Raw genomic sequence first — 27,951 nt, forward strand, 5'->3', positions numbered from 1 at the left:
GGAAAGGCGTCAGCACCAGGGGTGCCAACAGCACGAGAGTAAAACAGGGAAAAACGACAAGAAAAGAGGTTCCCAACACAGCAGCCCCTCCGCACCCTCTCACAAGAAAAGACAGAGGCCAAATTACGAGTTGGATTATGTGAGAATTCTGAATTCATAGCATAATCAAACTCTGGGAATTTATTGGAGCTTGGAATATCAGCATGATTTGGATATAGTTTTAGGAGGAATTGAAATTTTGAGAGTTGAAGAAATAATTATTGCCCCGATCTATTGAAAAATAGAGAAACAAATAATAGAAGTTATGTGTAGAGAGGATAAATGAGAGAATTTGAAGGTGTATTGAAATAGTGGCCTCTATTTATCGAGAATGAAAATATATAAATTTTGATACTTTTAATTATTTTTTTTAATATTTTATATAAAAGATACTCCCTCCGTTCACTAATTGTTGGCCTAGGAGGCAAAACACGGATTTTAAGAAAAAGTGTAGTGAGTGGAGAAAGGGACCCACAAAATATATTATTTATTAGTTGAGTGGAGAAAAGGATCCACAAAGTGTATTGTTTATTAGTTGAGTAGAGAAAAAGTGTATTGTTTATTAGGACCCACCAATTAAAAAATTATAAAGACTTACTATAAATGGGTAGGATATAAATTGGTGGAGGGACCAAAAAAAAAAAAGGTCAACAATTAGTGGACGGTGGGAGTATATTCTAATTTTTATTAATTATCTTAATAAAATTTGCTCAACCAATCAAATATTGACCAATGTGGTTGCAGTTGCACCATTGATCCAAACTAGATGAGAGAGAGTGAGCACTCCCCAATTTTCCTACCGACAAAGATGGCCTTAATAATGGCAGCCATATTTACCTGAACACCACTTTCCTTTCCTTTCCTTTTGTTTTGTTTTGCTTATTTTTCGAGTGAGCAGAGATCTGAAAAATGGCTTACAATCTTCAATCACTCATCACCATCCTCCAAGGGATTCTGGATCCCCAACAAACACGCTGGATTCTTGGACAAGAGAAACCACAACTCCAATCCCTCCTCCAAAAAGCTTCTTACCTGCAGCAGATTCTCGAAAAAACTCCACTACTCACCAAAATACCAAGCTTGCAGTGCCAAATCAGAGATGTAGCAAATGAAGCAGAAGACATCGTTGAATCTCACATGGTTGAACGACTGCTCTCGATGCCTGAAGGCGTGAACTTCACTCCGCTGACACCAGATGTGCTGCTAGTGACACAAAAACTTGATTCTGTGATCGAACAAGTCGTGAAGCTCGTGGAGGTGGAGACAAACAAGAAGCCGACAGGCAGCTCATGGAGTGGTGATGGTGCTTCTTTCTCGAGCTCGAAGAGCGTGGTGGTGGGAGTTGATGAAGATCTGAAGCAGTTGCAGGATCGCCTGACCGGGATGCAGAGCAAGCTGGAGATCCTGCCCATCGTGGGTATGGGTGGTATAGGTAAAACCACTCTTGCTCGAACACTTTATCAAGATCCACTCATTCTTGACCACTTTAGCTATCTTGCTTGGACCACAATTTCACAAGATTACAATATGAGGTCAATTCTATTAAGCCTTATTCAGTGCATAATTGGAAAAGAAGAATTTGACAAACATAATGGAAAGGGAGATGGTGAGTTAAAAGATATCTTGTATAGGAGCTTGTGTGGTAGAAGATACATGATTGTATTAGATGATATTTGGAGCACCACATTCTGGGATGAGATAAGGATGTATTTCCCGGACAACAATAACGGGAGTCGGATTGTGATCACCACTAGGGAATCGGATGTCGCCAAATATGCAGACTCAAAGAGTCTGCATCAGGTGCAGTTGCTGAGCGAGTCTCAAAGTTGGGATCTTCTTAGCCAAATTGTGTTTGGAGAAGAGGATTGCCCTCATGAGTTACAAGGGATAGGGAAGAAGATTTCGAGTGATTGCGGTGGGCTTCCTCTAGCTATCAATGTGATTGGAGGGCTGTTGTCAAAGGTGGAAAGATTGAAAGATGTTTGGGAGGATATTGGGAACGACGTAAGAGCTGCAATTGCTGAATCGGACAAGCAGTTCTTGAATATACTATCCTTAAGTTATAACCATCTGCCGATTCACTTGAAACCATGTTTCCTATATATGGCAGCATTCCCTGAAGATTATAAGATTGACCTGTTGAGACTCATATGGATGTGGGTAGCAGAAGGATTTGTGAAATCAAACGGAGATAAAAGTTTGGAGGAAGAGGCAGAGGATTATTTAAAGTCACTTGTACAAAGGAATTTAGTTTCGGTTATTACAAGTTATGATTTGTATACAGAAGAAGAAACAAAGAGGTGCAACATGCATGATCTTTTGAGAGATTTATGCATTCGGAAAGCTGATGATGAGAAGTTTCTACATGTCAAGAATTCCACGTTCTCTAACCAGCTGCGTCGTGTGAGTATTCACACATCATATGGAATGGAAAATGATGAGTATGCTTCTTCATCAGAGATGTCACTTGTTCGATCATTTATACTATTTGTCAAGTTGGATAGGAATGTATCTCCCATGGTTTCCACATTAAACTTGCTTAGGGTGTTGGATTTATTGGAAATGAATAGGCATGTGATTGAGTTCCCGGAAGAAATATTACAACTTGTGAACTTGCGCTACTTATCTATCAATTGCAAGTCATTGCCAAGAAGTGGAATATCAAGATTGTGTAATTTGCAAACCTTGATTGCTGATCTATCTGACGCATCTGCCCCAGCTGAGTTGTGGGAGATGTCTGAGTTAAGACATCTCATCATATTCGGTACATATCTCGAGATGGAAGATGATTACATGAAAAAAATTGTTCTGAAGAAGCTGCAGACGATACGGTATGTGAAGATAAGTCCGTCAGTGATTAGAAGGGGTTTCTTGGAAAGCATTCCAAATATAAAAAGCTTGGGAATCTGGTGGTATAAGGTTGAAGGGATGAGTGAAGTAGTTGATATGAGTCATCTTCACAAACTCCAAACATTAAGCTGGGATTCAATGTTCAGGCAATATCTGCACGGACTCAAATTTCCATCTACTCTTAGAGAATTAAATCTGGAGTCTTGTGTAATAACTCCGGCAGGGACGGCGGCTCTGTGTGCACTACCGAATCTGGAAGTGCTCAAGATGCGCAGATGTACCTTCAAAAGCAATGAGACAGAAGAAGAAGAAGCAAATGAAGAGTGGGAAATAGCAAAAGGAGATGAATTCAGCTCATTGCACTTTCTACTACTCCATGATTCAGAGATGGTGCGTTGGAGAGCTGATGAAACCAACTTCCCTAGACTCCGCCATCTCTTTATACGATATTGTGAGAAGCTAGAGGAAATCCCTGCCGGCATTGGAGAAATCCCAACCCTCCAATTAATCAAAATGGTATATTGCAGCGATTCTGCAGTGGCCTCAGCGAAACAGATTCAGGAGGAGCAGCAATCTGAATACGAGAACTACGACCTCCAACTTCGTATCATCCCATCATATGATGATTAGGTCAGTCTTATTATCACTCTAATCATGTTGTTGGGTTTCATTAAACTGATGAATTTCTTGTGTTGTGTCGCACAGAAAGAGGAAGAAAAAAGAAAGGAAGATGAAGATGACTCAAAGTGGCCACATTTGAAACTCATTTGATTTCCTTCTCTTGTCTTGTCTACTATTGCTTCATAATTTGCTTTGTTTTTCACTTTTGGTGTGTTTTTTACTGCCTTGTTTTTTCCTCATTTGAATAACTCTTTTTATCAATTTTAAATTGCCCCATTGTTTTTTTTTTGTTTTTTTCTAGCAAGTTGTCCTCCTATTTTTTCTCCTTTAATTTCTTTATATATGTAAGTTTCTTGGTTTGATGCAACTTTAAAATCCAAAGAAACCCAAGTATATTAATGCATGTACAAGTCTTGAAGAATCAGTCTTCAACAAAAATGAAAATTTTGTCAATTTTTTAAAAAGGCTTACAACACAACCTACAAAGTTCTATGTTTGGTGATATTCTTCAGAACCGTGTATTTTAGAATGTCAAGGTTCAATATTGACTTGATTATGTCACATTACCTTTAGTAGAATAAGCTCGTGATTTCGGGAATAATAAGAAAAATATTTTGTTGGTCATTTTGAGACAAATTTATGTAATGTATAACATCATTATGTGAACTACATATGATCTTTATGGTAATAATAAATTAATAAACACGATCTTGTAATTTGTGATTGTGCTAATTGTGTCACAATCATGTTGTGGTTCTTGGAACATGATTATGTAAAGAATAGCATTACTGTGTGAATTTTAAAACGATCATAAAGAATTGCATTTTATCTTACAAACAAACACATACTCTTATCTTTCATGTAAAAATAATTCTATGAGAAAATGATACGGATTTGAATAATTATGATTGGTGGACGTCGCCAACCACCAAATAATTCCTGCGGAATTACCAAAATAAATTAGTATATTGGTAAGCAGGGTCGATCCCACAGAGAGCAGTTAAAATTCATTCAAATCCCTAAATCTATAAAAACGGTGATGCCACCACGTGTGACAGCCCGAAACCCATTTAATTATTTAATTATTTTGTTTGATTGCGTTATTTAAATTTTTAACTATTTTTATATCATGAAAAGAATATATTTATATAGCAAGTTAGTCGCGCCTCTAGTTAGATAAATAAATTTAAGTTACAGATTATTTTGTGTCCAAAGATTGGGCTATGAACAAGTACATACATGAATTCTTTGTTATTGGGCTTTTATTTTTATATAGATAAATTTCTCAATATTGGGCCTCAATTACTTTTATTGGGCTGGAGTTTAAATGAGCCCAATATGAGCCCATGACTTTTTAGTAATCATCATTCATTTTTTTCCCTGTTGTTTCAAAAATTTGCTACGTGTTTCCTTTCTCAAGAAGCCACCATTTGTTTCCATTTTTAACCACAAATTCTAAGCTTATTTCCATCAGCCACGTGATCTGATTTATGCTACAGCCACGTTTCATCTCAAACTTTCTTGAGCTGCAAGCACCATTTCAAGCCTTCTTATTTAAAACATCAGCCTTTATCACCTCTGTTTTCCACCGCCTCAATTTTTCCAATGTTAAATTCTTTCATTTTCTGAAAATAACTCAAAAACCCAGCAATCAACTTCTTGTTTCTGCTGCTTTCGATTCAAGTGGTAATTTTAATTCTTGTACAGAGCTTATGTAATTTTATTTCAGCATCTCAATAGTTTCTCTAATTTCTGCCCAAAACCAAGAGTTTCCAAATCCAAACTTGCATACATACATCAATAAATTTAGTGTTTGTATTTCATAAGAAATTGAAATAGAATGCATATTTCACTGTTTTTACAATAAAGAAACTTAGATTTAGAAACCTAGAATAATGGAGGGAATTAAAATGACATGGGGTAAGGGGTTGCTCGTCGGAGCAACGGCCGCCGCTGCATGTGCCGAGGCGGCGGTGTAGAGAAGCAGGGACGGCGGCGGCGCTATGGCTTCGGCGGCTGCCCCGCTGTTCCAGTCGAGATAGGGGGAGGAGGTGGCTGGGCGGCTGCTACTGTCTGTCGTGGGACGGCGACGGCGGTGCTTCTGCCGGGCAAGAAAAGGTGGTGGCAGGCGACGTGGATCGCCGGAGAAAAGGGAAGGGGAGCTGCGGCTGCGACTGGGGCACAGTGAGGAAAGGACAGAGAGGATGGTGAGGAGAGATAAGAGGGCAAGAGGGAGAGAAGGCGGAGCTGCCGGTCTCCGCCGACGGCGCTGTCGTCCGGTGGCGCGGCGGCAGGTGACCGAGAGAGAGAGGGAGAAGGGGAAATGGGGGCTGCGTATTTTGTGTTTGTGTGGTGGAAGTGAGTTAAATTAGGGATTTAAGGGAGAGAAGGAAGTATGGGCTTGGGCCTAGGAAGGTTTTAATTTAATTGTTGGACTCTTATTTTAAATGGGCTGGACTTCATATTTTAAATTGCATTATTAAGTTGGGCCTGATTATTTTTTTTATTAAATCCCAACTCAAAGTTTTAAAGAAGCATACATTTTATTATTTGATTCATTAGACCAACTATTTTCCAAATGATTTTTTGATAATAAATTCTTAAGATTTAAACTACTATTATTATTATTTTTAAAGTTCAATTAGGTCCTTATGTTTTGTTTTTTCGAATTTATCTGACTAGGTGCGGCGCGACTAGGACGTGAATTTTAATTTCTCGCAGTCAATTTCAAAGTTAAAGTTTCAGGTGTGGGATTTATTTCAGTACATGCTGTGGTTAATGATTGTCCATTTTAATAGTATGTGTTTGCCATATGTGTTGTAAATTCAGTTATATCGCTAGGGGCCCGCTCAATGGGTCCAGGACTTCACAGTCCTTGGTATGCCACAATGCAATTTCATGTTACAGTTATGGTTGCAACCTATTCGCCAGGGGCCTGCTCAATGGGTCCAGGACTTTAAAGTCCTTGGTATGCCACCGCGCGAATTTCAGTTATCAGTACAGTGCAGTGCGTATGTGTTGACCATTTTATTAACGTGGACAATTATTGCATGTTTCCCACACTGAGTATATTTCATATGCTCATCCCATATTTAACATTTTCAGGTAACTAAGGTTGGAGACGCGTGGAGGATTGAATGGGCGCGTCAAGTATATATATATTTTGAAAAATATGATGGCGTAGTTACATCTAGCCTTTTTCTTTGTATAGTTTCAAAGTCTAAAACTACTTTTGAGATTTTAATATAACTTATCAGGTTTAATGTTATCATATTAGCTTCCTAGCATGGCTGGCCTTCTTTTCAAGTTATTTCAAGTATTTTATTTTAAAAGTTATTTCTTGAAAATAATCCAAATCTTTATGTTATTTCCGCTGTCAAAAATTATTTAAATTTATATTTAACACTTTAATTAGATTAGGGTGTTACAGTATGGTATCAGAGCAGGTCTACTTTCCTGTAGACTCTGCAAAAAAAAAAAAAAAAATTTCTTAAAATGTTTTCAAGTCATGTGTGACGAAGCCATTCGACCACTACGCTCTCCGACTTCAAGGTAAAGTTATTTTAAAAGTTTTCAAGGGGATGAGTATAAACTGTTTATATTCCGAAAATTATGTTAAATTTTGCTGCAATAATTGAAGTTATTCTCAGTAAATTCAAGTTCAGTTTGCAAGTTATTATGTTGAAGATTATTGCAGCCATAAATTTTATTTCGGAATTTTACAGTTCATGACATTGAGTTTTGATGAGTTCAAAATTTTCATGTTGAACATAGTCCTCGAATTAGGAATAACCTAGCTTTTTCCTAGAAAAGTCTTGTTTTATAATCCCTCATTTATGTGATAGTGGCTTTGAATATAGAACCATGAGGAATACGCGTGCACATTCCCACCACGCCGAGAACTCAAATACAAATTCCGAAGCAGAAGCTGGACAACCTCATCCAACTAATGGAGGAGACTTCATGAGTCAATTTCTGAGCGCCTTACAAGGTTTTGTCCAACAGCAAACCCAAACTCAGGCTACGCAACGAGACCTAAACCAGACCTCTAACACAATGGATCAAGCGGTAGAGCGATTTCGGAATTATAATCCGCCACGATTCAATGGACGTGATGGACCGCTAGCAGCTGAAGAGTGGTTGGAAGAGCTTGAACGGATTTTCACTCACATCAATTGTACCGAGGAACAGAAAGTTTCATGTGCTATTTTTCAACTCAAAGAAGACGCTCGACAATGGTGGAAACATTTCTATCGTCTTTTGGGAGAAGAGGATCGCAATGTTCTCAATTGGAAAATCTTCAAGGGAGTAGTAATGGATAAATACTTTCCCCTGTCATTCAGAGAAAAGAAGGAAACCGAGTTCTTTGAGTTGAAACAAGGAAATATGACTATAGAGGAGTACGAGAGGAAATTTAATGAGTTGGCTCGTTTTGCACCACACCTAGTTGACACAGAAGACAAAATGATAGCTAGGTTCAGAAAGGGACTGAGAACTGACATCAAGGGAATTATGGCTGCACATGTAATTGAAGATTTTAGCGATTTGGTTAAGCGAGCCGAAGAGGTGGCAACTGCTCTTGGGTCAAACATCCCTGCACAAAAGCCAGCGAATCAACCTATGAAAAGGAAGTGGGAGAACTATAATCAAGGCGGAGGAAACTTCCAAGATAAGAGGCCGAAGTTTGGTGGAGGCGTTAATCTGGGAACAACGGGGACAAGACCACAATGCCAGAAATGTGGAAAATATCACTATGGAGAGTGCATGTGGGGTAAAAGAGTTTGTTTCTTTTGCCACGAACCGGGGCACACTACACATAATTGTCCTAAGAAGATATATAATGCGCCAGAAGGGAAGAAAAATGTGGGACCAGACAGAATAGGAATCAAGGAGCCAGAAAAGAAAGGAAATGCCCGATTCTTCGCTTTAGCAGATCAAGAAGCAGCGGAGGACGACGACACAATGACTGGTACGTTACTCATATCTGGAACCCCAGCAATTGTTCTATTTGATTCTGGAGCTTCGCACTCTTTCGTGTCTGCTAAGTTTTGTCAAAAGAACCATATCACTTGTGAAGTAGAAGACTTAGCCTTGAACATAAGTGTTCCTTCTGGAGAATGCATTAAGACGAATAGGATTGCTCGGAGAATTCCCTTGAACTTTAGAAATAAAAAGCTTGAAGCTGATTTATACCTCATAGAAATCCATGACTTCGATGTGATCTTGGGAATGGACTGGCTAAGTCAAAACTTCGCGACAATTAAGTGTCACGAGAGGGAAATTGTTTTTAAAGTGCCGGGAGAGAAAGCATTTTCTTTTCAAGGATCAAAGTTAGGAAGAATGCCTATGATGATATCTGCGATGAAAGCAATAAAGATATTGAACAAAGGCTTTGGTGAGGCTTATCTCGTAAGCATTGTAGGCAAAGAAGATGGAGAACTTACTCTCGAAAGTGTTCCAGTGGTGCGTGATTACTCTGATGTTTTTCCCGAGAATTTACCTGGATTACCGCCAGATAGGCAAGTGGAGTTCGCGATCGATTTAATGCCTGGAGCAGCACCCGTTTCAAAAGCACCATATAGGATGGCGCCAAAAGAATTGGAGGAATTAAAAACACAACTACAAGAGCTTTTGGACATAGGATTCATACGGCCAAGTGTATCACCTTGGGGAGCGCCTGTCTTGTTTGTTAAGAAGAAAGATGGGACAATGCGTATGTGTATCGACTACCGTGAGCTTAATCGACTTACCATCAAGAACAAGTATCCTCTACCAAGGATAGAAGATTTGTTCGACCAATTGAAGGGTGCAAAGGTGTTTTCTAAAATTGATTTGAGATCGGGATACCACCAACTCAAGATAAAGGGTAGTGATGTACCGAAAACAGCTTTTCGGACAAGATACGGTCATTATGAGTTTGTAGTTATGCCTTTCGGTTTAACCAATGCTCCAGCGGTATTTATGGACCTGATGAATCGTGTTTTTCACTCATATTTGGACAAGTTCGTCATAGTTTTCATCGACGACATCTTGATATACTCAAGAGATAATGCACAACATGAAGAGCATCTTAAGATCGTCTTGGAAACACTGAGGAGTGAAAAACTCTATGCCAAATTTAAGAAATGTGAATTTTGGCTAGATCGAGTAGTTTTTCTTGGTCACGTGGTGACTGCAAATGGAATTGAGGTGGACCCAGCCAAGGTTGAAGCTGTAAATAATTGGAAGGCACCTACGAATGCTAGTGAGGTGAGGAGTTTCCTTGGACTCGCTGGTTATTATAGAAGATTCATCGAAGGATTCTCAAAGATAGCGGGTTCAATGACACAATTAACAAGGAAAGGAGTTGTGTTCCAGTGGACTGATAAGTGCGAGCAAAGTTTTCAGGAGCTGAAAAGAAGGTTGACGACAGCACCAGTATTAACCATACCTGATGGATCAGATAATTTTGTCATTTATACAGACGCCTCGAAGCAAGGTTTGGGATGTGTTCTGATGCAAAAAGGGAAAGTTATTGCCTATGCATCCAGACAGTTGAAGCCACACGAGCATAATTACCCCACACACGATTTGGAGCTAGCTGCCGTAGTTCATGCGCTAAAGATTTGGAGACATTACCTATATGGAGGAAAATGTGAGATCTTCACCGATCACAAAAGCTTGAAATATTTCTTCACACAGAAAGAGCTGAACATGAGACAAAGAAGGTGGCTAGAACTCGTGAAGGATTATGACTGTACTATACAGTACCACCCAGGAAAGGCTAATGTGGTGGCAGATGCACTTAGCCGAAAAGGTGAAGGACAACTAGCTTTGATGATAACTCAACAGGAGACTTTGATAAAAGAATTTGAAAAGTTGAAACTCGAAGTGATAACTCCGAATGCCAAGGAAGCTATGCTCGCAACGCTAGTTGTTAAGCCTACATTACGAGATCGAATTAAGAAAATCCAAGAAACCAACGACTTCCTCCAGAAGATGAAGAATAAGGGACTTAGCAATGATAATACGGGTTTCTCGTTGGCAAACGACGGAACACTTACATATGCAGGCAGAATTTGTGTCCCTAAAGACAAGCAGTTGATAAAGGAAATTCTGGATGAGGCACACTGCACGACCTACACGGCACATCCTGGAAGCACCAAGATGTATCAAGATCTTCGAAAAACATTTTGGTGGAGAGGCATGAAGAGATCGATAGCTGAATATGTTGGAAAATGTATGACGTGCCAACAAGTGAAGGCCGAACACCAACGACCGTCTGGATTGTTGAATCCATTGGAGATACCCGAATGGAAATGGGAACACATTACAATGGATTTTGTAGTGAGACTTCCGAAGACAACACGCAGTCACGATGCAATTTGGGTAGTCGTGGATCGACTTACTAAGTCAGCACACTTCCTTGCTGTAAAGATGACTTATTCGATGGACCAATTGGCGAGATTGTATGTGCAAGAGGTGGTGAGACTACATGGAGTGCCAGTATCCATTGTCTCTGATCGGGATCCAAGATTCACGTCCAGATTTTGGAAAAGTTTACATGCAGCCATGGGAACGAAGCTCAACTTTTCAACAGCATATCATCCTCAAACAGATGGACAATCTGAAAGAACTATTCAGATTTTAGAAGACATGCTGCGAACTAGTGTCATGGACATTGGAGGTAATTGGGAAACTCACCTGCCCTTGATTGAATTCGCGTATAACAACAGTTTTCAAACGACCCTTGGCATGGCTCCATACGAAGCGTTATATGGGAGAAAGTGTAGATCGCCACTATATTGGGACGAAGTTGGTGAACGAAAAGTGTTGGGCCCGGAAATCGTTGAGAGAACGGTTGAGGTCATCGAGAAAATAAAAGAGAAGATTAAAATGGCTCAGAATCGACAGAAATCATATGCTGATCGCAGACGAAAGGAATTACATTTTCTGGTTGGCGAAAAAGTTTTTCTCAAAGTAGCACCAATGAAAGGAGTCCTACGATTTGGCAAGAAAGGGAAGTTGAGGCCTCGATTTATAGGACCTTTTGAAATCCTCGAGCGCATAGGAGACGTAGCCTATCGTTTAGCTTTAACGCCAGAATTGTCAGCTGTACACAACGTGTTTCACGTCTCCATGCTGCGAAAATATCTGCACGATCCTAGTCACAACATTCATCATGAAGAACTTCAAATCAATAAGGACCTCACGTATGAAGAGGAGCCGAGTGTCATACTGGATCGGAAGGTAAAGGTTTTGCGAGGTAAAGAAATACCCTTAGTAAAAATTCAGTGGACTAGGCACGGACCTGATGAAGCAACTTGGGAACGTGAAGAAGAAATCCTAGCTCGCTATCCCCACTTAGAACCAAGTAAGTTAAATTTCGAGGACGAAATTTTCTTTTAGTGGGTAGGGTTGTGACAGCCCGAAACCCATTTAATTATTTAATTATTTTGTTTGATTGCGTTATTTAAATTTTTAACTATTTTTATATCATGAAAAGAATATATTTATATAGCAAGTTAGTCGCGCCTCTAGTTAGATAAATAAATTTAAGTTACAGATTATTTTGTGTCCAAAGATTGGGCTATGAACAAGTACATACATGAATTCTTTGTTATTGGGCTTTTATTTTTATATAGATAAATTTCTCAATATTGGGCCTCAATTACTTTTATTGGGCTGGAGTTTAAATGAGCCCAATATGAGCCCATGACTTTTTAGTAATCATCATTCATTTTTTTCCCTGTTGTTTCAAAAATTTGCTACGTGTTTCCTTTCTCAAGAAGCCACCATTTGTTTCCATTTTTAACCACAAATTCTAAGCTTATTTCCATCAGCCACGTGATCTGATTTATGCTACAGCCACGTTTCATCTCAAACTTTCTTGAGCTGCAAGCACCATTTCAAGCCTTCTTATTTAAAACATCAGCCTTTATCACCTCTGTTTTCCACCGCCTCAATTTTTCCAATGTTAAATTCTTTCATTTTCTGAAAATAACTCAAAAACCCAGCAATCAACTTCTTGTTTCTGCTGCTTTCGATTCAAGTGGTAATTTTAATTCTTGTACAGAGCTTATGTAATTTTATTTCAGCATCTCAATAGTTTCTCTAATTTCTGCCCAAAACCAAGAGTTTCCAAATCCAAACTTGCATACATACATCAATAAATTTAGTGTTTGTATTTCATAAGAAATTGAAATAGAATGCATATTTCACTGTTTTTACAATAAAGAAACTTAGATTTAGAAACCTAGAATAATGGAGGGAATTAAAATGACATGGGGTAAGGGGTTGCTCGTCGGAGCAACGGCCGCCGCTGCATGTGCCGAGGCGGCGGTGTAGAGAAGCAGGGACGGCGGCGGCGCTATGGCTTCGGCGGCTGCCCCGCTGTTCCAGTCGAGATAGGGGGAGGAGGTGGCTGGGCGGCTGCTACTGTCTGTCGTGGGACGGCGACGGCGGTGCTTCTGCCGGGCAAGAAAAGGTGGTGGCAGGCGACGTGGATCGCCGGAGAAAAGGGAAGGGGAGCTGCGGCTGCGACTGGGGCACAGTGAGGAAAGGACAGAGAGGATGGTGAGGAGAGATAAGAGGGCAAGAGGGAGAGAAGGCGGAGCTGCCGGTCTCCGCCGACGGCGCTGCCGTCCGGTGGCGCGGCGGCAGGTGACCGAGAGAGAGAGGGAGAAGGGGAAATGGGGGCTGCGTATTTTGTGTTTGTGTGGTGGAAGTGAGTTAAATTAGGGATTTAAGGGAGAGAAGGAAGTATGGGCTTGGGCCTAGGAAGGTTTTAATTTAATTGTTGGACTCTTATTTTAAATGGGCTGGACTTCATATTTTAAATTGCATTATTAAGTTGGGCCTGATTATTTTTTTTATTAAATCCCAACTCAAAGTTTTAAAGAAGCATACATTTTATTATTTGATTCATTAGACCAACTATTTTCCAAATGATTTTTTGATAATAAATTCTTAAGATTTAAACTACTATTATTATTATTTTTAAAGTTCAATTAGGTCCTTATGTTTTGTTTTTTCGAATTTATCTGACTAGGTGCGGCGCGACTAGGACGTGAATTTTAATTTCTCGCAGTCAATTTCAAAGTTAAAGTTTCAGGTGTGGGATTTATTTCAGTACATGCTGTGGTTAATGATTGTCCATTTTAATAGTATGTGTTTGCCATATGTGTTGTAAATTCAGTTATATCGCTAGGGGCCCGCTCAATGGGTCCAGGACTTCACAGTCCTTGGTATGCCACAATGCAATTTCATGTTACAGTTATGGTTGCAACCTATTCGCCAGGGGCCTGCTCAATGGGTCCAGGACTTTAAAGTCCTTGGTATGCCACCGCGCGAATTTCAGTTATCAGTACAGTGCAGTGCGTATGTGTTGACCATTTTATTAACGTGGACAATTATTGCATGTTTCCCACACTGAGTATATTTCATATGCTCATCCCATATTTAACATTTTCAGGTAACTAAGGTTGGAGACGCGTGGAGGATTGAATGGGCGCGTCAAGTATATATATATTTTGAAAAATATGATGGCGTAGTTACATCTAGCCTTTTTCTTTGTATAGTTTCAAAGTCTAAAACTACTTTTGAGATTTTAATATAACTTATCAGGTTTAATGTTATCATATTAGCTTCCTAGCATGGCTGGCCTTCTTTTCAAGTTATTTCAAGTATTTTATTTTAAAAGTTATTTCTTGAAAATAATCCAAATCTTTATGTTATTTCCGCTGTCAAAAATTATTTAAATTTATATTTAACACTTTAATTAGATTAGGGTGTTACAGTATGGTATCAGAGCAGGTCTACTTTCCTGTAGACTCTGCAAAAAAAAAAAAAAAAATTTCTTAAAATGTTTTCAAGTCATGTGTGACGAAGCCATTCGACCACTACGCTCTCCGACTTCAAGGTAAAGTTATTTTAAAAGTTTTCAAGGGGATGAGTATAAACTGTTTATATTCCGAAAATTATGTTAAATTTTGCTGCAATAATTGAAGTTATTCTCAGTAAATTCAAGTTCAGTTTGCAAGTTATTATGTTGAAGATTATTGCAGCCATAAATTTTATTTCGGAATTTTACAGTTCATGACATTGAGTTTTGATGAGTTCAAAATTTTCATGTTGAACATAGTCCTCGAATTAGGAATAACCTAGCTTTTTCCTAGAAAAGTCTTGTTTTATAATCCCTCATTTATGTGATAGTGGCTTTGAATATAGAACCATGAGGAATACGCGTGCACATTCCCACCACGCCGAGAACTCAAATACAAATTCCGAAGCAGAAGCTGGACAACCTCATCCAACTAATGGAGGAGACTTCATGAGTCAATTTCTGAGCGCCTTACAAGGTTTTGTCCAACAGCAAACCCAAACTCAGGCTACGCAACGAGACCTAAACCAGACCTCTAACACAATGGATCAAGCGGTAGAGCGATTTCGGAATTATAATCCGCCACGATTCAATGGACGTGATGGACCGCTAGCAGCTGAAGAGTGGTTGGAAGAGCTTGAACGGATTTTCACTCACATCAATTGTACCGAGGAACAGAAAGTTTCATGTGCTATTTTTCAACTCAAAGAAGACGCTCGACAATGGTGGAAACATTTCTATCGTCTTTTGGGAGAAGAGGATCGCAATGTTCTCAATTGGAAAATCTTCAAGGGAGTAGTAATGGATAAATACTTTCCCCTGTCATTCAGAGAAAAGAAGGAAACCGAGTTCTTTGAGTTGAAACAAGGAAATATGACTATAGAGGAGTACGAGAGGAAATTTAATGAGTTGGCTCGTTTTGCACCACACCTAGTTGACACAGAAGACAAAATGATAGCTAGGTTCAGAAAGGGACTGAGAACTGACATCAAGGGAATTATGGCTGCACATGTAATTGAAGATTTTAGCGATTTGGTTAAGCGAGCCGAAGAGGTGGCAACTGCTCTTGGGTCAAACATCCCTGCACAAAAGCCAGCGAATCAACCTATGAAAAGGAAGTGGGAGAACTATAATCAAGGCGGAGGAAACTTCCAAGATAAGAGGCCGAAGTTTGGTGGAGGCGTTAATCTGGGAACAACGGGGACAAGACCACAATGCCAGAAATGTGGAAAATATCACTATGGAGAGTGCATGTGGGGTAAAAGAGTTTGTTTCTTTTGCCACGAACCGGGGCACACTACACATAATTGTCCTAAGAAGATATATAATGCGCCAGAAGGGAAGAAAAATGTGGGACCAGACAGAATAGGAATCAAGGAGCCAGAAAAGAAAGGAAATGCCCGATTCTTCGCTTTAGCAGATCAAGAAGCAGCGGAGGACGACGACACAATGACTGGTACGTTACTCATATCTGGAACCCCAGCAATTGTTCTATTTGATTCTGGAGCTTCGCACTCTTTCGTGTCTGCTAAGTTTTGTCAAAAGAACCATATCACTTGTGAAGTAGAAGACTTAGCCTTGAACATAAGTGTTCCTTCTGGAGAATGCATTAAGACGAATAGGATTGCTCGGAGAATTCCCTTGAACTTTAGAAATAAAAAGCTTGAAGCTGATTTATACCTCATAGAAATCCATGACTTCGATGTGATCTTGGGAATGGACTGGCTAAGTCAAAACTTCGCGACAATTAAGTGTCACGAGAGGGAAATTGTTTTTAAAGTGCCGGGAGAGAAAGCATTTTCTTTTCAAGGATCAAAGTTAGGAAGAATGCCTATGATGATATCTGCGATGAAAGCAATAAAGATATTGAACAAAGGCTTTGGTGAGGCTTATCTCGTAAGCATTGTAGGCAAAGAAGATGGAGAACTTACTCTCGAAAGTGTTCCAGTGGTGCGTGATTACTCTGATGTTTTTCCCGAGAATTTACCTGGATTACCGCCAGATAGGCAAGTGGAGTTCGCGATCGATTTAATGCCTGGAGCAGCACCCGTTTCAAAAGCACCATATAGGATGGCGCCAAAAGAATTGGAGGAATTAAAAACACAACTACAAGAGCTTTTGGACATAGGATTCATACGGCCAAGTGTATCACCTTGGGGAGCGCCTGTCTTGTTTGTTAAGAAGAAAGATGGGACAATGCGTATGTGTATCGACTACCGTGAGCTTAATCGACTTACCATCAAGAACAAGTATCCTCTACCAAGGATAGAAGATTTGTTCGACCAATTGAAGGGTGCAAAGGTGTTTTCTAAAATTGATTTGAGATCGGGATACCACCAACTCAAGATAAAGGGTAGTGATGTACCGAAAACAGCTTTTCGGACAAGATACGGTCATTATGAGTTTGTAGTTATGCCTTTCGGTTTAACCAATGCTCCAGCGGTATTTATGGACCTGATGAATCGTGTTTTTCACTCATATTTGGACAAGTTCGTCATAGTTTTCATCGACGACATCTTGATATACTCAAGAGATAATGCACAACATGAAGAGCATCTTAAGATCGTCTTGGAAACACTGAGGAGTGAAAAACTCTATGCCAAATTTAAGAAATGTGAATTTTGGCTAGATCGAGTAGTTTTTCTTGGTCACGTGGTGACTGCAAATGGAATTGAGGTGGACCCAGCCAAGGTTGAAGCTGTAAATAATTGGAAGGCACCTACGAATGCTAGTGAGGTGAGGAGTTTCCTTGGACTCGCTGGTTATTATAGAAGATTCATCGAAGGATTCTCAAAGATAGCGGGTTCAATGACACAATTAACAAGGAAAGGAGTTGTGTTCCAGTGGACTGATAAGTGCGAGCAAAGTTTTCAGGAGCTGAAAAGAAGGTTGACGACAGCACCAGTATTAACCATACCTGATGGATCAGATAATTTTGTCATTTATACAGACGCCTCGAAGCAAGGTTTGGGATGTGTTCTGATGCAAAAAGGGAAAGTTATTGCCTATGCATCCAGACAGTTGAAGCCACACGAGCATAATTACCCCACACACGATTTGGAGCTAGCTGCCGTAGTTCATGCGCTAAAGATTTGGAGACATTACCTATATGGAGGAAAATGTGAGATCTTCACCGATCACAAAAGCTTGAAATATTTCTTCACACAGAAAGAGCTGAACATGAGACAAAGAAGGTGGCTAGAACTCGTGAAGGATTATGACTGTACTATACAGTACCACCCAGGAAAGGCTAATGTGGTGGCAGATGCACTTAGCCGAAAAGGTGAAGGACAACTAGCTTTGATGATAACTCAACAGGAGACTTTGATAAAAGAATTTGAAAAGTTGAAACTCGAAGTGATAACTCCGAATGCCAAGGAAGCTATGCTCGCAACGCTAGTTGTTAAGCCTACATTACGAGATCGAATTAAGAAAATCCAAGAAACCAACGACTTCCTCCAGAAGATGAAGAATAAGGGACTTAGCAATGATAATACGGGTTTCTCGTTGGCAAACGACGGAACACTTACATATGCAGGCAGAATTTGTGTCCCTAAAGACAAGCAGTTGATAAAGGAAATTCTGGATGAAGCACACTGCACGACCTACACGGCACATCCTGGAAGCACCAAGATGTATCAAGATCTTCGAAAAACATTTTGGTGGAGAGGCATGAAGAGATCGATAGCTGAATATGTTGGAAAATGTATGACGTGCCAACAAGTGAAGGCCGAACACCAACGACCGTCTGGATTGTTGAATCCATTGGAGATACCCGAATGGAAATGGGAACACATTACAATGGATTTTGTAGTGAGACTTCCGAAGACAACACGCAGTCACGATGCAATTTGGGTAGTCGTGGATCGACTTACTAAGTCAGCACACTTCCTTGCTGTAAAGATGACTTATTCGATGGACCAATTGGCGAGATTGTATGTGCAAGAGGTGGTGAGACTACATGGAGTGCCAGTATCCATTGTCTCTGATCGGGATCCAAGATTCACGTCCAGATTTTGGAAAAGTTTACATGCAGCCATGGGAACGAAGCTCAACTTTTCAACAGCATATCATCCTCAAACAGATGGACAATCTGAAAGAACTATTCAGATTTTAGAAGACATGCTGCGAACTAGTGTCATGGACATTGGAGGTAATTGGGAAACTCACCTGCCCTTGATTGAATTCGCGTATAACAACAGTTTTCAAACGACCCTTGGCATGGCTCCATACGAAGCGTTATATGGGAGAAAGTGTAGATCGCCACTATATTGGGACGAAGTTGGTGAACGAAAAGTGTTGGGCCCGGAAATCGTTGAGAGAACGGTTGAGGTCATCGAGAAAATAAAAGAGAAGATTAAAATGGCTCAGAATCGACAGAAATCATATGCTGATCGCAGACGAAAGGAATTACATTTTCTGGTTGGCGAAAAAGTTTTTCTCAAAGTAGCACCAATGAAAGGAGTCCTACGATTTGGCAAGAAAGGGAAGTTGAGGCCTCGATTTATAGGACCTTTTGAAATCCTCGAGCGCATAGGAGACGTAGCCTATCGTTTAGCTTTAACGCCAGAATTGTCAGCTGTACACAACGTGTTTCACGTCTCCATGCTGCGAAAATATCTGCACGATCCTAGTCACAACATTCATCATGAAGAACTTCAAATCAATAAGGACCTCACGTATGAAGAGGAGCCGAGTGTCATACTGGATCGGAAGGTAAAGGTTTTGCGAGGTAAAGAAATACCCTTAGTAAAAATTCAGTGGACTAGGCACGGACCTGATGAAGCAACTTGGGAACGTGAAGAAGAAATCCTAGCTCGCTATCCCCACTTAGAACCAAGTAAGTTAAATTTCGAGGACGAAATTTTCTTTTAGTGGGTAGGGTTGTGACAGCCCGAAACCCATTTAATTATTTAATTATTTTGTTTGATTGCGTTATTTAAATTTTTAACTATTTTTATATCATGAAAAGAATATATTTATATAGCAAGTTAGTCGCGCCTCTAGTTAGATAAATAAATTTAAGTTACAGATTATTTTGTGTCCAAAGATTGGGCTATGAACAAGTACATACATGAATTCTTTGTTATTGGGCTTTTATTTTTATATAGATAAATTTCTCAATATTGGGCCTCAATTACTTTTATTGGGCTGGAGTTTAAATGAGCCCAATATGAGCCCATGACTTTTTAGTAATCATCATTCATTTTTTTCCCTGTTGTTTCAAAAATTTGCTACGTGTTTCCTTTCTCAAGAAGCCACCATTTGTTTCCATTTTTAACCACAAATTCTAAGCTTATTTCCATCAGCCACGTGATCTGATTTATGCTACAGCCACGTTTCATCTCAAACTTTCTTGAGCTGCAAGCACCATTTCAAGCCTTCTTATTTAAAACATCAGCCTTTATCACCTCTGTTTTCCACCGCCTCAATTTTTCCAATGTTAAATTCTTTCATTTTCTGAAAATAACTCAAAAACCCAGCAATCAACTTCTTGTTTCTGCTGCTTTCGATTCAAGTGGTAATTTTAATTCTTGTACAGAGCTTATGTAATTTTATTTCAGCATCTCAATAGTTTCTCTAATTTCTGCCCAAAACCAAGAGTTTCCAAATCCAAACTTGCATACATACATCAATAAATTTAGTGTTTGTATTTCATAAGAAATTGAAATAGAATGCATATTTCACTGTTTTTACAATAAAGAAACTTAGATTTAGAAACCTAGAATAATGGAGGGAATTAAAATGACATGGGGTAAGGGGTTGCTCGTCGGAGCAACGGCCGCCGCTGCATGTGCCGAGGCGGCGGTGTAGAGAAGCAGGGACGGCGGCGGCGCTATGGCTTCGGCGGCTGCCCCGCTGTTCCAGTCGAGATAGGGGGAGGAGGTGGCTGGGCGGCTGCTACTGTCTGTCGTGGGACGGCGACGGCGGTGCTTCTGCCGGGCAAGAAAAGGTGGTGGCAGGCGACGTGGATCGCCGGAGAAAAGGGAAGGGGAGCTGCGGCTGCGACTGGGGCACAGTGAGGAAAGGACAGAGAGGATGGTGAGGAGAGATAAGAGGGCAAGAGGGAGAGAAGGCGGAGCTGCCGGTCTCCGCCGACGGCGCTGCCGTCCGGTGGCGCGGCGGCAGGTGACCGAGAGAGAGAGGGAGAAGGGGAAATGGGGGCTGCGTATTTTGTGTTTGTGTGGTGGAAGTGAGTTAAATTAGGGATTTAAGGGAGAGAAGGAAGTATGGGCTTGGGCCTAGGAAGGTTTTAATTTAATTGTTGGACTCTTATTTTAAATGGGCTGGACTTCATATTTTAAATTGCATTATTAAGTTGGGCCTGATTATTTTTTTTATTAAATCCCAACTCAAAGTTTTAAAGAAGCATACATTTTATTATTTGATTCATTAGACCAACTATTTTCCAAATGATTTTTTGATAATAAATTCTTAAGATTTAAACTACTATTATTATTATTTTTAAAGTTCAATTAGGTCCTTATGTTTTGTTTTTTCGAATTTATCTGACTAGGTGCGGCGCGACTAGGACGTGAATTTTAATTTCTCGCAGTCAATTTCAAAGTTAAAGTTTCAGGTGTGGGATTTATTTCAGTACATGCTGTGGTTAATGATTGTCCATTTTAATAGTATGTGTTTGCCATATGTGTTGTAAATTCAGTTATATCGCTAGGGGCCCACTCAATGGGTCCAGGACTTCACAGTCCTTGGTATGCCACAATGCAATTTCATGTTACAGTTATGGTTGCAACCTATTCGCCAGGGGCCTGCTCAATGGGTCCAGGACTTTAAAGTCCTTGGTATGCCACCGCGCGAATTTCAGTTATCAGTACAGTGCAGTGCGTATGTGTTGACCATTTTATTAACGTGGACAATTATTGCATGTTTCCCACACTGAGTATATTTCATATGCTCATCCCATATTTAACATTTTTAGGTAACTAAGGTTGGAGACGCGTGGAGGATTGAATGGGCGCGTCAAGTATATATATATTTTGAAAAATATGATGGCGTAGTTACATCTAGCCTTTTTCTTTGTATAGTTTCAAAGTCTAAAACTACTTTTGAGATTTTAATATAACTTATCAGGTTTAATGTTATCATATTAGCTTCCTAGCATGGCTGGCCTTCTTTTCAAGTTATTTCAAGTATTTTATTTTAAAAGTTATTTCTTGAAAATAATCCAAATCTTTATGTTATTTCCGCTGTCAAAAATTATTTAAATTTATATTTAACACTTTAATTAGATTAGGGTGTTACACCACGCCTTAATTTTAAGAGGAGTTAATTAAACTAAGAATGCAGAATTAAATCAAATAAAATACGCTTGAAGTAAATATATATGAAAAAGGGTAATTCGGCTCAAATAAATCCACTCTAATTCAATTCTGATCATCGACGCAATAATTAATTAATCCCTATCAACCAACCAGTTATAGGATACCGTGAAACGCAACGGACGTACCCCAATTTCTACTTACTGTGTCGATAAACAGCTGGAGACGCCAGACCTGCTTATTTCCCTTATTAAAATATAACCTAGCTGGAGACGCCAGACCTAGATTTAATATTCTAATAGCATTAAGATGAAGGAACCCAATTTATACCAATTATCCTAGATATGCTAGTAATAATTAATATACCAATTAATTCCTACTACGAACATGGTAGTTGTATCACTAATCAGCCCTATTCCAACAATTACGGATTGGCAGGAACTAATTGACTGTAATCCAATTAAACCTAAGTTGGCCAGACTTAAATAAAATCATAATTATCTTGGAACCTAGGAATTAATCGGAATCAATAGGAATCAATTTTAAACCAATTAGGTCTCACAGATCATTAAATTAGAGTTTCATTATTCTCGCCGAATTAAAAGAATTAGCTACTCATGCTTAAATTAAAAACAATCAAATAAATAAAATAAAACATAATAATAATCAAACACAAAATTAACGAAATAACTGGCAAGAAAAATAAAGTCACCGCTTTTGATAATTAAAAGAAATCGTCTGACACAGTGAAGGCACTCCAGCCGCAATTCTCCAAAAAAACAAAGCTTAAACTAATAAAACCTAACTAAAACTTTTTGCTAAAAAAACGTGCAGATGGAAATTAAAGGAATAAGAGTTCCTAATCAAAGTCAACTCCTATTTATCTAGTCTAAAGTGGCGGCTTAGTTGGGAGATAAATTAGGGAATTAAGAATAAGGCCGCCTAACCACCCCCACAATTGGGCTTCGGCCCCTAACACATAATAAAGCCCAAAATAAAATAAAAACAAGAGTTTTAGGCTTAATTAATTATAAAATAATTAGCTCCAAGCCCAAATCTCTAAACTCTTCCAAAAATCCATGCTAATCTTCATCAATTCTCGACTTTCACCGACATCTTCCATCCACAAGATCATCTCCAAATTTCGCTCAATTCCTACATCCAAAACATAGCAAACTATGTAATATCACATGAAACCACGGTGAAACGCACACTAAACTAGGTTGCTAAAATACACACATCAATGATTGAGTATATTATGAGTGAAAAAAGAAACTCGCTTTAAATAAAGTACTATTAAAGTAGATAAAGGACACCTTAGTGAATAATGGATTTCAGATTAAGCGCATGTTTGGTTAAATGTTTTTAGAGGTTGAAAAGAGATTCTATTAATTAAATTCATTACTTATTTGATTCGAGTAACGATTTAACTATTATCCTTACTTGAGGGTAACCTAATCACCCAAATTATTATCCCTTAAAAAAAAGAAAAAAAAAAGAAAATATCTTACAAGTGATTCCTTTTCATTGTTACCATTACACTCATTTATTTGATTCCATTCCATTTACATTCCTCTACTTGAACCAAACGAGCACTAAATTAAAGTAGTTTACCATGTATTATAGAATAGATAAAATAAATTGATATAAAGATAATAGTATGTACTATTAAGTTGTCGTTGACCTCGTTTGAAAATAAAATAGGACTATTTTTTGTGAATGTTTTAAAATGAAAATATATGACTATTTTTATTAGACGAATAAGGTATAAGGTTATTCACTCGTTTTATTACCACTAGCAGAGATGACGTGTTTTCGCACGTAAAAAAGAATTATTTTAATGAAGAAATTATTATGGGTGTAAATTTATATTTTATTTTATTTTATTTTATTTTATAGCAATATCTATCATTTTAATGTATTTTTTGAATCAATTATTGATTAATATTTGAAAAGTATAATGTTATAGAACTCATAAAATTAAAATAAAAATTTAATTTTATTTAATTAAACATCACTTAATTTTTTCTTCATATTTATTTTATAGGTTTCTTCTTAATTAATTTTAATTCCAAAGATTCTGGCAAAATTAAAATTGTAGTTCTTTGTATTTTTTTAATTCTAAACTATTAAAATTATATAATAAAAAATAGTAACTTATATGATGAAGAGTCCTAATGGAAACTACTACTTAAATAACTATTAAAATATAAAGGATAAACCATAATATATTTATAGATATATTAAATTACACAATTGACCTTAAATTAAGTATATATATGAGGGATATAATAGGCAAATCAAATTTTGTAAAATAAGGCTCTTTTATAATAGGTATAGATTCTGCGGAAAATTTTCAAGTGTTTTAGCTCTCTGTTTATCCTTTATCTTGCCATTTGCTATTTGATGTTTCCAGCCAACTACTGCCTGACTACCTTGTTTCCTCTGTAATAAAATGCCATACATACAAGCTCTATCTTTGATCAATAAACTGATCACAACATAACTAGCATTTTGCGCTAACATTTACAGATCTCTTAAAGCATCTCTGTTTGACTGTTTCCATTGTCACTTAAGCACTTAAGCAGTGTAATTTTTATTCAAAATTGAAAGTCAAACTTCTATGTTAATACATAATATTGCATGTCAAATTGCAATAACTGTAGAGCAGCAAGTATTTAAACTCTGATCCCATCAATGTGGCAGGAAACATCTAAGAATTAACAGCTTAGAACTGAAACATATGAGTTGTCAGCTTCCACTATTGATCTATATCAAAATGCTCGTAGATCTGCAAAATTGATAGATGAGTTGTCAGATCATGAAGTAACTAACTGAAGAACCTATTCGAATATAACAATGCTTTATTAAATCAGATGAGAGACTACTACTAAAGCATACAAGGCAAGTGCACGCTTGTTACATACATTCATATGTGAATTAAAAGTTTAAACAATGTAAAATATTTATAAATCCCGGATAGATTCAAGGCATGCAATATATTATTCAAACTTGATGTTGAATCTACAACCACCCTATTAAATTATAGCCAACTCGTCGATTTGTTTATCAAATAGTAACGACTTTGTATTGTTTGGCCAAAGTCAACACTGCAAGAGCTGGCTAATTATTCCATCTTGTGATTGTTAATTTCAAGCTTTCCTTTCCTTTTGTTTTGTTTATTTTTCGAGTGAAAAGAGATCTGAAATATGGCTTACAATCTTCAATCCCTCATCACCATCCTCCAAGGGATTCTGGATCCCCAACAAACACACTGGATTCTTGAACATGAGAAACCACAACTCCAATCCCTCCTCGAAAGAGCTTCTTCCCTGCAGCAGATTCTCGAAAAAACTCCACCACTCACCAAAATACAAAGCTTGGAGTGCCAAATCAGAGACGTAGCAAATGAAGCAGAAGACATCGTTGAATCTCACATGGTTGAAGCAAATGAATATTACATGCTTGAACGACTGTTTTCGATGCCAGAAGAAGAAGAAGACACGACACCAGATGTGCTGACACCAGATGTGCTGCTACTGACACAAAAACTTGATTCTGTGATCGAACAAGTCGTGAAGCTCGTGGAGGTGGAGACAAACAAGAAGCCGACTGGCAGCTCATGGAGTGGTGCTTCTTTCTCGAGTTCGAAGAGCGTCGTGGTGGGAGTTGATGAAGATCTGATGCAGCTGAAGGATCGGCTGACCGGGAATCAGACCAAGCTGGAGATCCTGCCCATCGTGGGTATGGGTGGTATAGGTAAAACCACTCTTGCTCGAACACTTTATCAAGATTCACTCATTGTTGACCACTTTAGCTATCTTGCTTGGACCACAATTTCACAAGATTACAATATGCGCTCAATTCTATTAAGCCTTCTTCGTTGCATAACTGGATCAGACTATGAACATAAGGGAGATGGTGAGTTAAAAGATATCTTGTATAGGAGCTTGTGTGGTAGAAGATACATGATTGTATTAGACGATATTTGGAGCACCACATTCTGGGATGAGATAAGGAGGTACTTCCCGGACTACAATAACGGCAGTCGGATTGTGATCACCACTAGGGAATCGGATGTCGCCAAATATGCAGACTCCAAGTGTCTGCATCATAAGGTGCAGTTGCTGAGCGAGTCTCAAAGTTGGGATCTTCTTAGCCAAATTGTGTTTGGAGAAGAGGATTGGCCTCATGAGTTACAAGGGATAGGAAAGAAGATTTCGAGTGATTGCGGTGGGCTTCCTCTGGCTATCAATGTGATTGGAGGGCTGTTGTCAAAGGTGGAAAGATTGAAAGGTGTTTGGGAGAATATTGGGAACGACGTAAGAGCTGCAATTGCTGAATCGGACAAGCAGTTCTTGAATATACTATCCTTAAGTTATAACCATCTGCCGCTTCACTTGAAACCATGTTTCCTCTATATGGCAGCATTCCCCGAAGATTATGAGATTGACCCCTTGAGACTCATATGGATGTGGGTAGCAGAAGGATTTGTGAAATCGAATGGAGATAAAAGTTTGGAGGAAGAGGCAGAGGATTATTTAAAGTCACTTGTAGAAAGGAATCTAGTTTCGGTTATTACAACTTATGGTGGGTATGGAGAAATAAAGAGGTACAACATGCATGATCTTTTGAGAGATTTATGCATTAGGAAAGCTGATGATGAGAAGTTTCTACATGTCAAGAATTCCACATTCTCTAACCAGCTGCGTCGTGTGAGTATTCACACATCATATGGAATGGAAGATGATGAGTATGCTTCTTCATCAGAGATGTCACTTGTTCGATCATTTCTACTATTTGTCGAGTTGGATAGGAATGTACTTCCCATGGTTTTCACGTTAAGATTGCTTAGGGTGTTGGATTTTTTGAAAATGAATGAGTATAAGATAAGAATGTTTAAGATTGAGTTCCCAGAAGAAATATTACAACTTGTGAACTTACGCTACTTACCTATCTATTGCGAGTCATTGCCAAGAAGTGGAATATCAAGATTGTGTAATTTGCAAACCTTGATTGTTGATCTACACGATGACTATTGCCCAACTGAGTTGTGGGAGATGTCCGAGTTAAGACATCTCATCATATTGGGTACACGTCTCAGAATAGGAGATGATTACATGAAAAAAATTGTTCTGAAGAAGCTGCAGACGCTACGGGGTGTGAGGATAAGTCCGTCAGTGATTAGAAGGGGTTTCTTGGAAAGCATTCCAAATATAAAGAGCTTGGAAATCTGGTATGAGGTTGAAGGCTCATCAGGGAAGAGTGAAGTAGTTGATCTGAGTCATCTTCACAAACTCCAAACATTAACCTGGAGGTCATCACGCGTACCCAAATTTCCATCTACTCTTAGAGAATTAAATCTGGGGGATTGTGTAATAACTCCGGCAGCGACGACGGCTCTGTGTGCACTACCGAATCTGGAAGTGCTCAGGATAGAGAATTGTACCTTCGAAAGCAATGAGACAGAAAAAGAAGAAGCAAATGGAGAGTGGGAAATAGCAGAAGGAGATGAATTCAGCTCATTGCACTTTCTACGACTCTATGATTGTTATATGTTGGTGCGTTGGAGAGCTGATGAAACCAACTTCCCTAGACTCCGCCATCTCTGTATACAATGGTGTTTTAATCTAGAGGAAATCCCCGCCGGCATTGGAGAAATCCCAACCCTCGAATTAATCCACTTAGATAAATATTGCAGCGATTCTGCAGTGGCCTCAGCGAAACAGATTCAGGAGGAGCAGCAATCTGAATACGACAACTACCAACTCCAACTTCGTATCATCTCATAATAGGTCAGTCTTATTTTCACTCTAATCATGTTGTTGGGTTTCATTAAATTGACTAATTTCTTGTGTGGCATATATATCTACAAAGCACATAAAGAGGAAGAGAAAAGAAAGGAAGATGAAGACGACTCAAAGTGGCCACATTTGAAACTCATTTGATTTCCCTTCTCTTATCTTGTCTACTATTGCTTCACAATTTGCTTTGTTTTTCACTTTTGGTGTTTTTTTCACTGCCTTTTTTTTTCCTCATTTGAAAAAGTCTTTTTATCAATTTTAAATTGCCCCATTGTTTTTTTTATTTTTTTCTGGCAAGTTGTCCTCCCCTCCTATTTTTTCTCCTTTAATTTCTTTATATATATTAAGTTTCTTGGTTTGATGCAACTTTAAAATCCAAAGAAACCCAAGTATATTAATGCATGTACAAGTCTTGAAGAATCAATCTTCAACAAAATGGAAAATTTTGTCAATTTTTTAAAAAGGCTTACAACACAACCTACAAACTTCTATGTTT

At 38.7% G+C, this 27,951-nt stretch overlaps 1 protein-coding gene across 2 annotated transcripts; it reads left to right on the forward strand.

The window, feature by feature from the left end:
* The first annotated feature begins 818 nt into the window (after nt 1-818).
* LOC130991458 (putative late blight resistance protein homolog R1A-10) lies at nt 819-27,898 on the forward strand. Of its 2 annotated transcripts, none has more exons than XM_057915697.1 (2): nt 819-3,519; nt 3,595-3,826. In XM_057915697.1, exon 1 carries the CDS (start codon nt 949-951, stop codon nt 3,517-3,519), a length of 2,571 nt encoding a protein of 856 aa, XP_057771680.1. In that variant the 5' UTR covers nt 819-948; the 3' UTR covers nt 3,595-3,826. The 2 variants fall into 2 exon arrangements, with proteins under 2 accessions (XP_057771680.1, XP_057771679.1); XM_057915696.1 differs by lacking the exon at nt 3,595-3,826 and adding an exon at nt 25,141-27,898 and having other exon boundaries at nt 851-1,471.
* Nucleotides 27,899-27,951: the final 53 nt, after the last annotated feature.

This window comes from Salvia miltiorrhiza, chromosome 7 (assembly GCF_028751815.1).
Source record: "Salvia miltiorrhiza cultivar Shanhuang (shh) chromosome 7, IMPLAD_Smil_shh, whole genome shotgun sequence".
NCBI classification, from domain to species: domain Eukaryota; kingdom Viridiplantae; phylum Streptophyta; class Magnoliopsida; order Lamiales; family Lamiaceae; genus Salvia; species Salvia miltiorrhiza.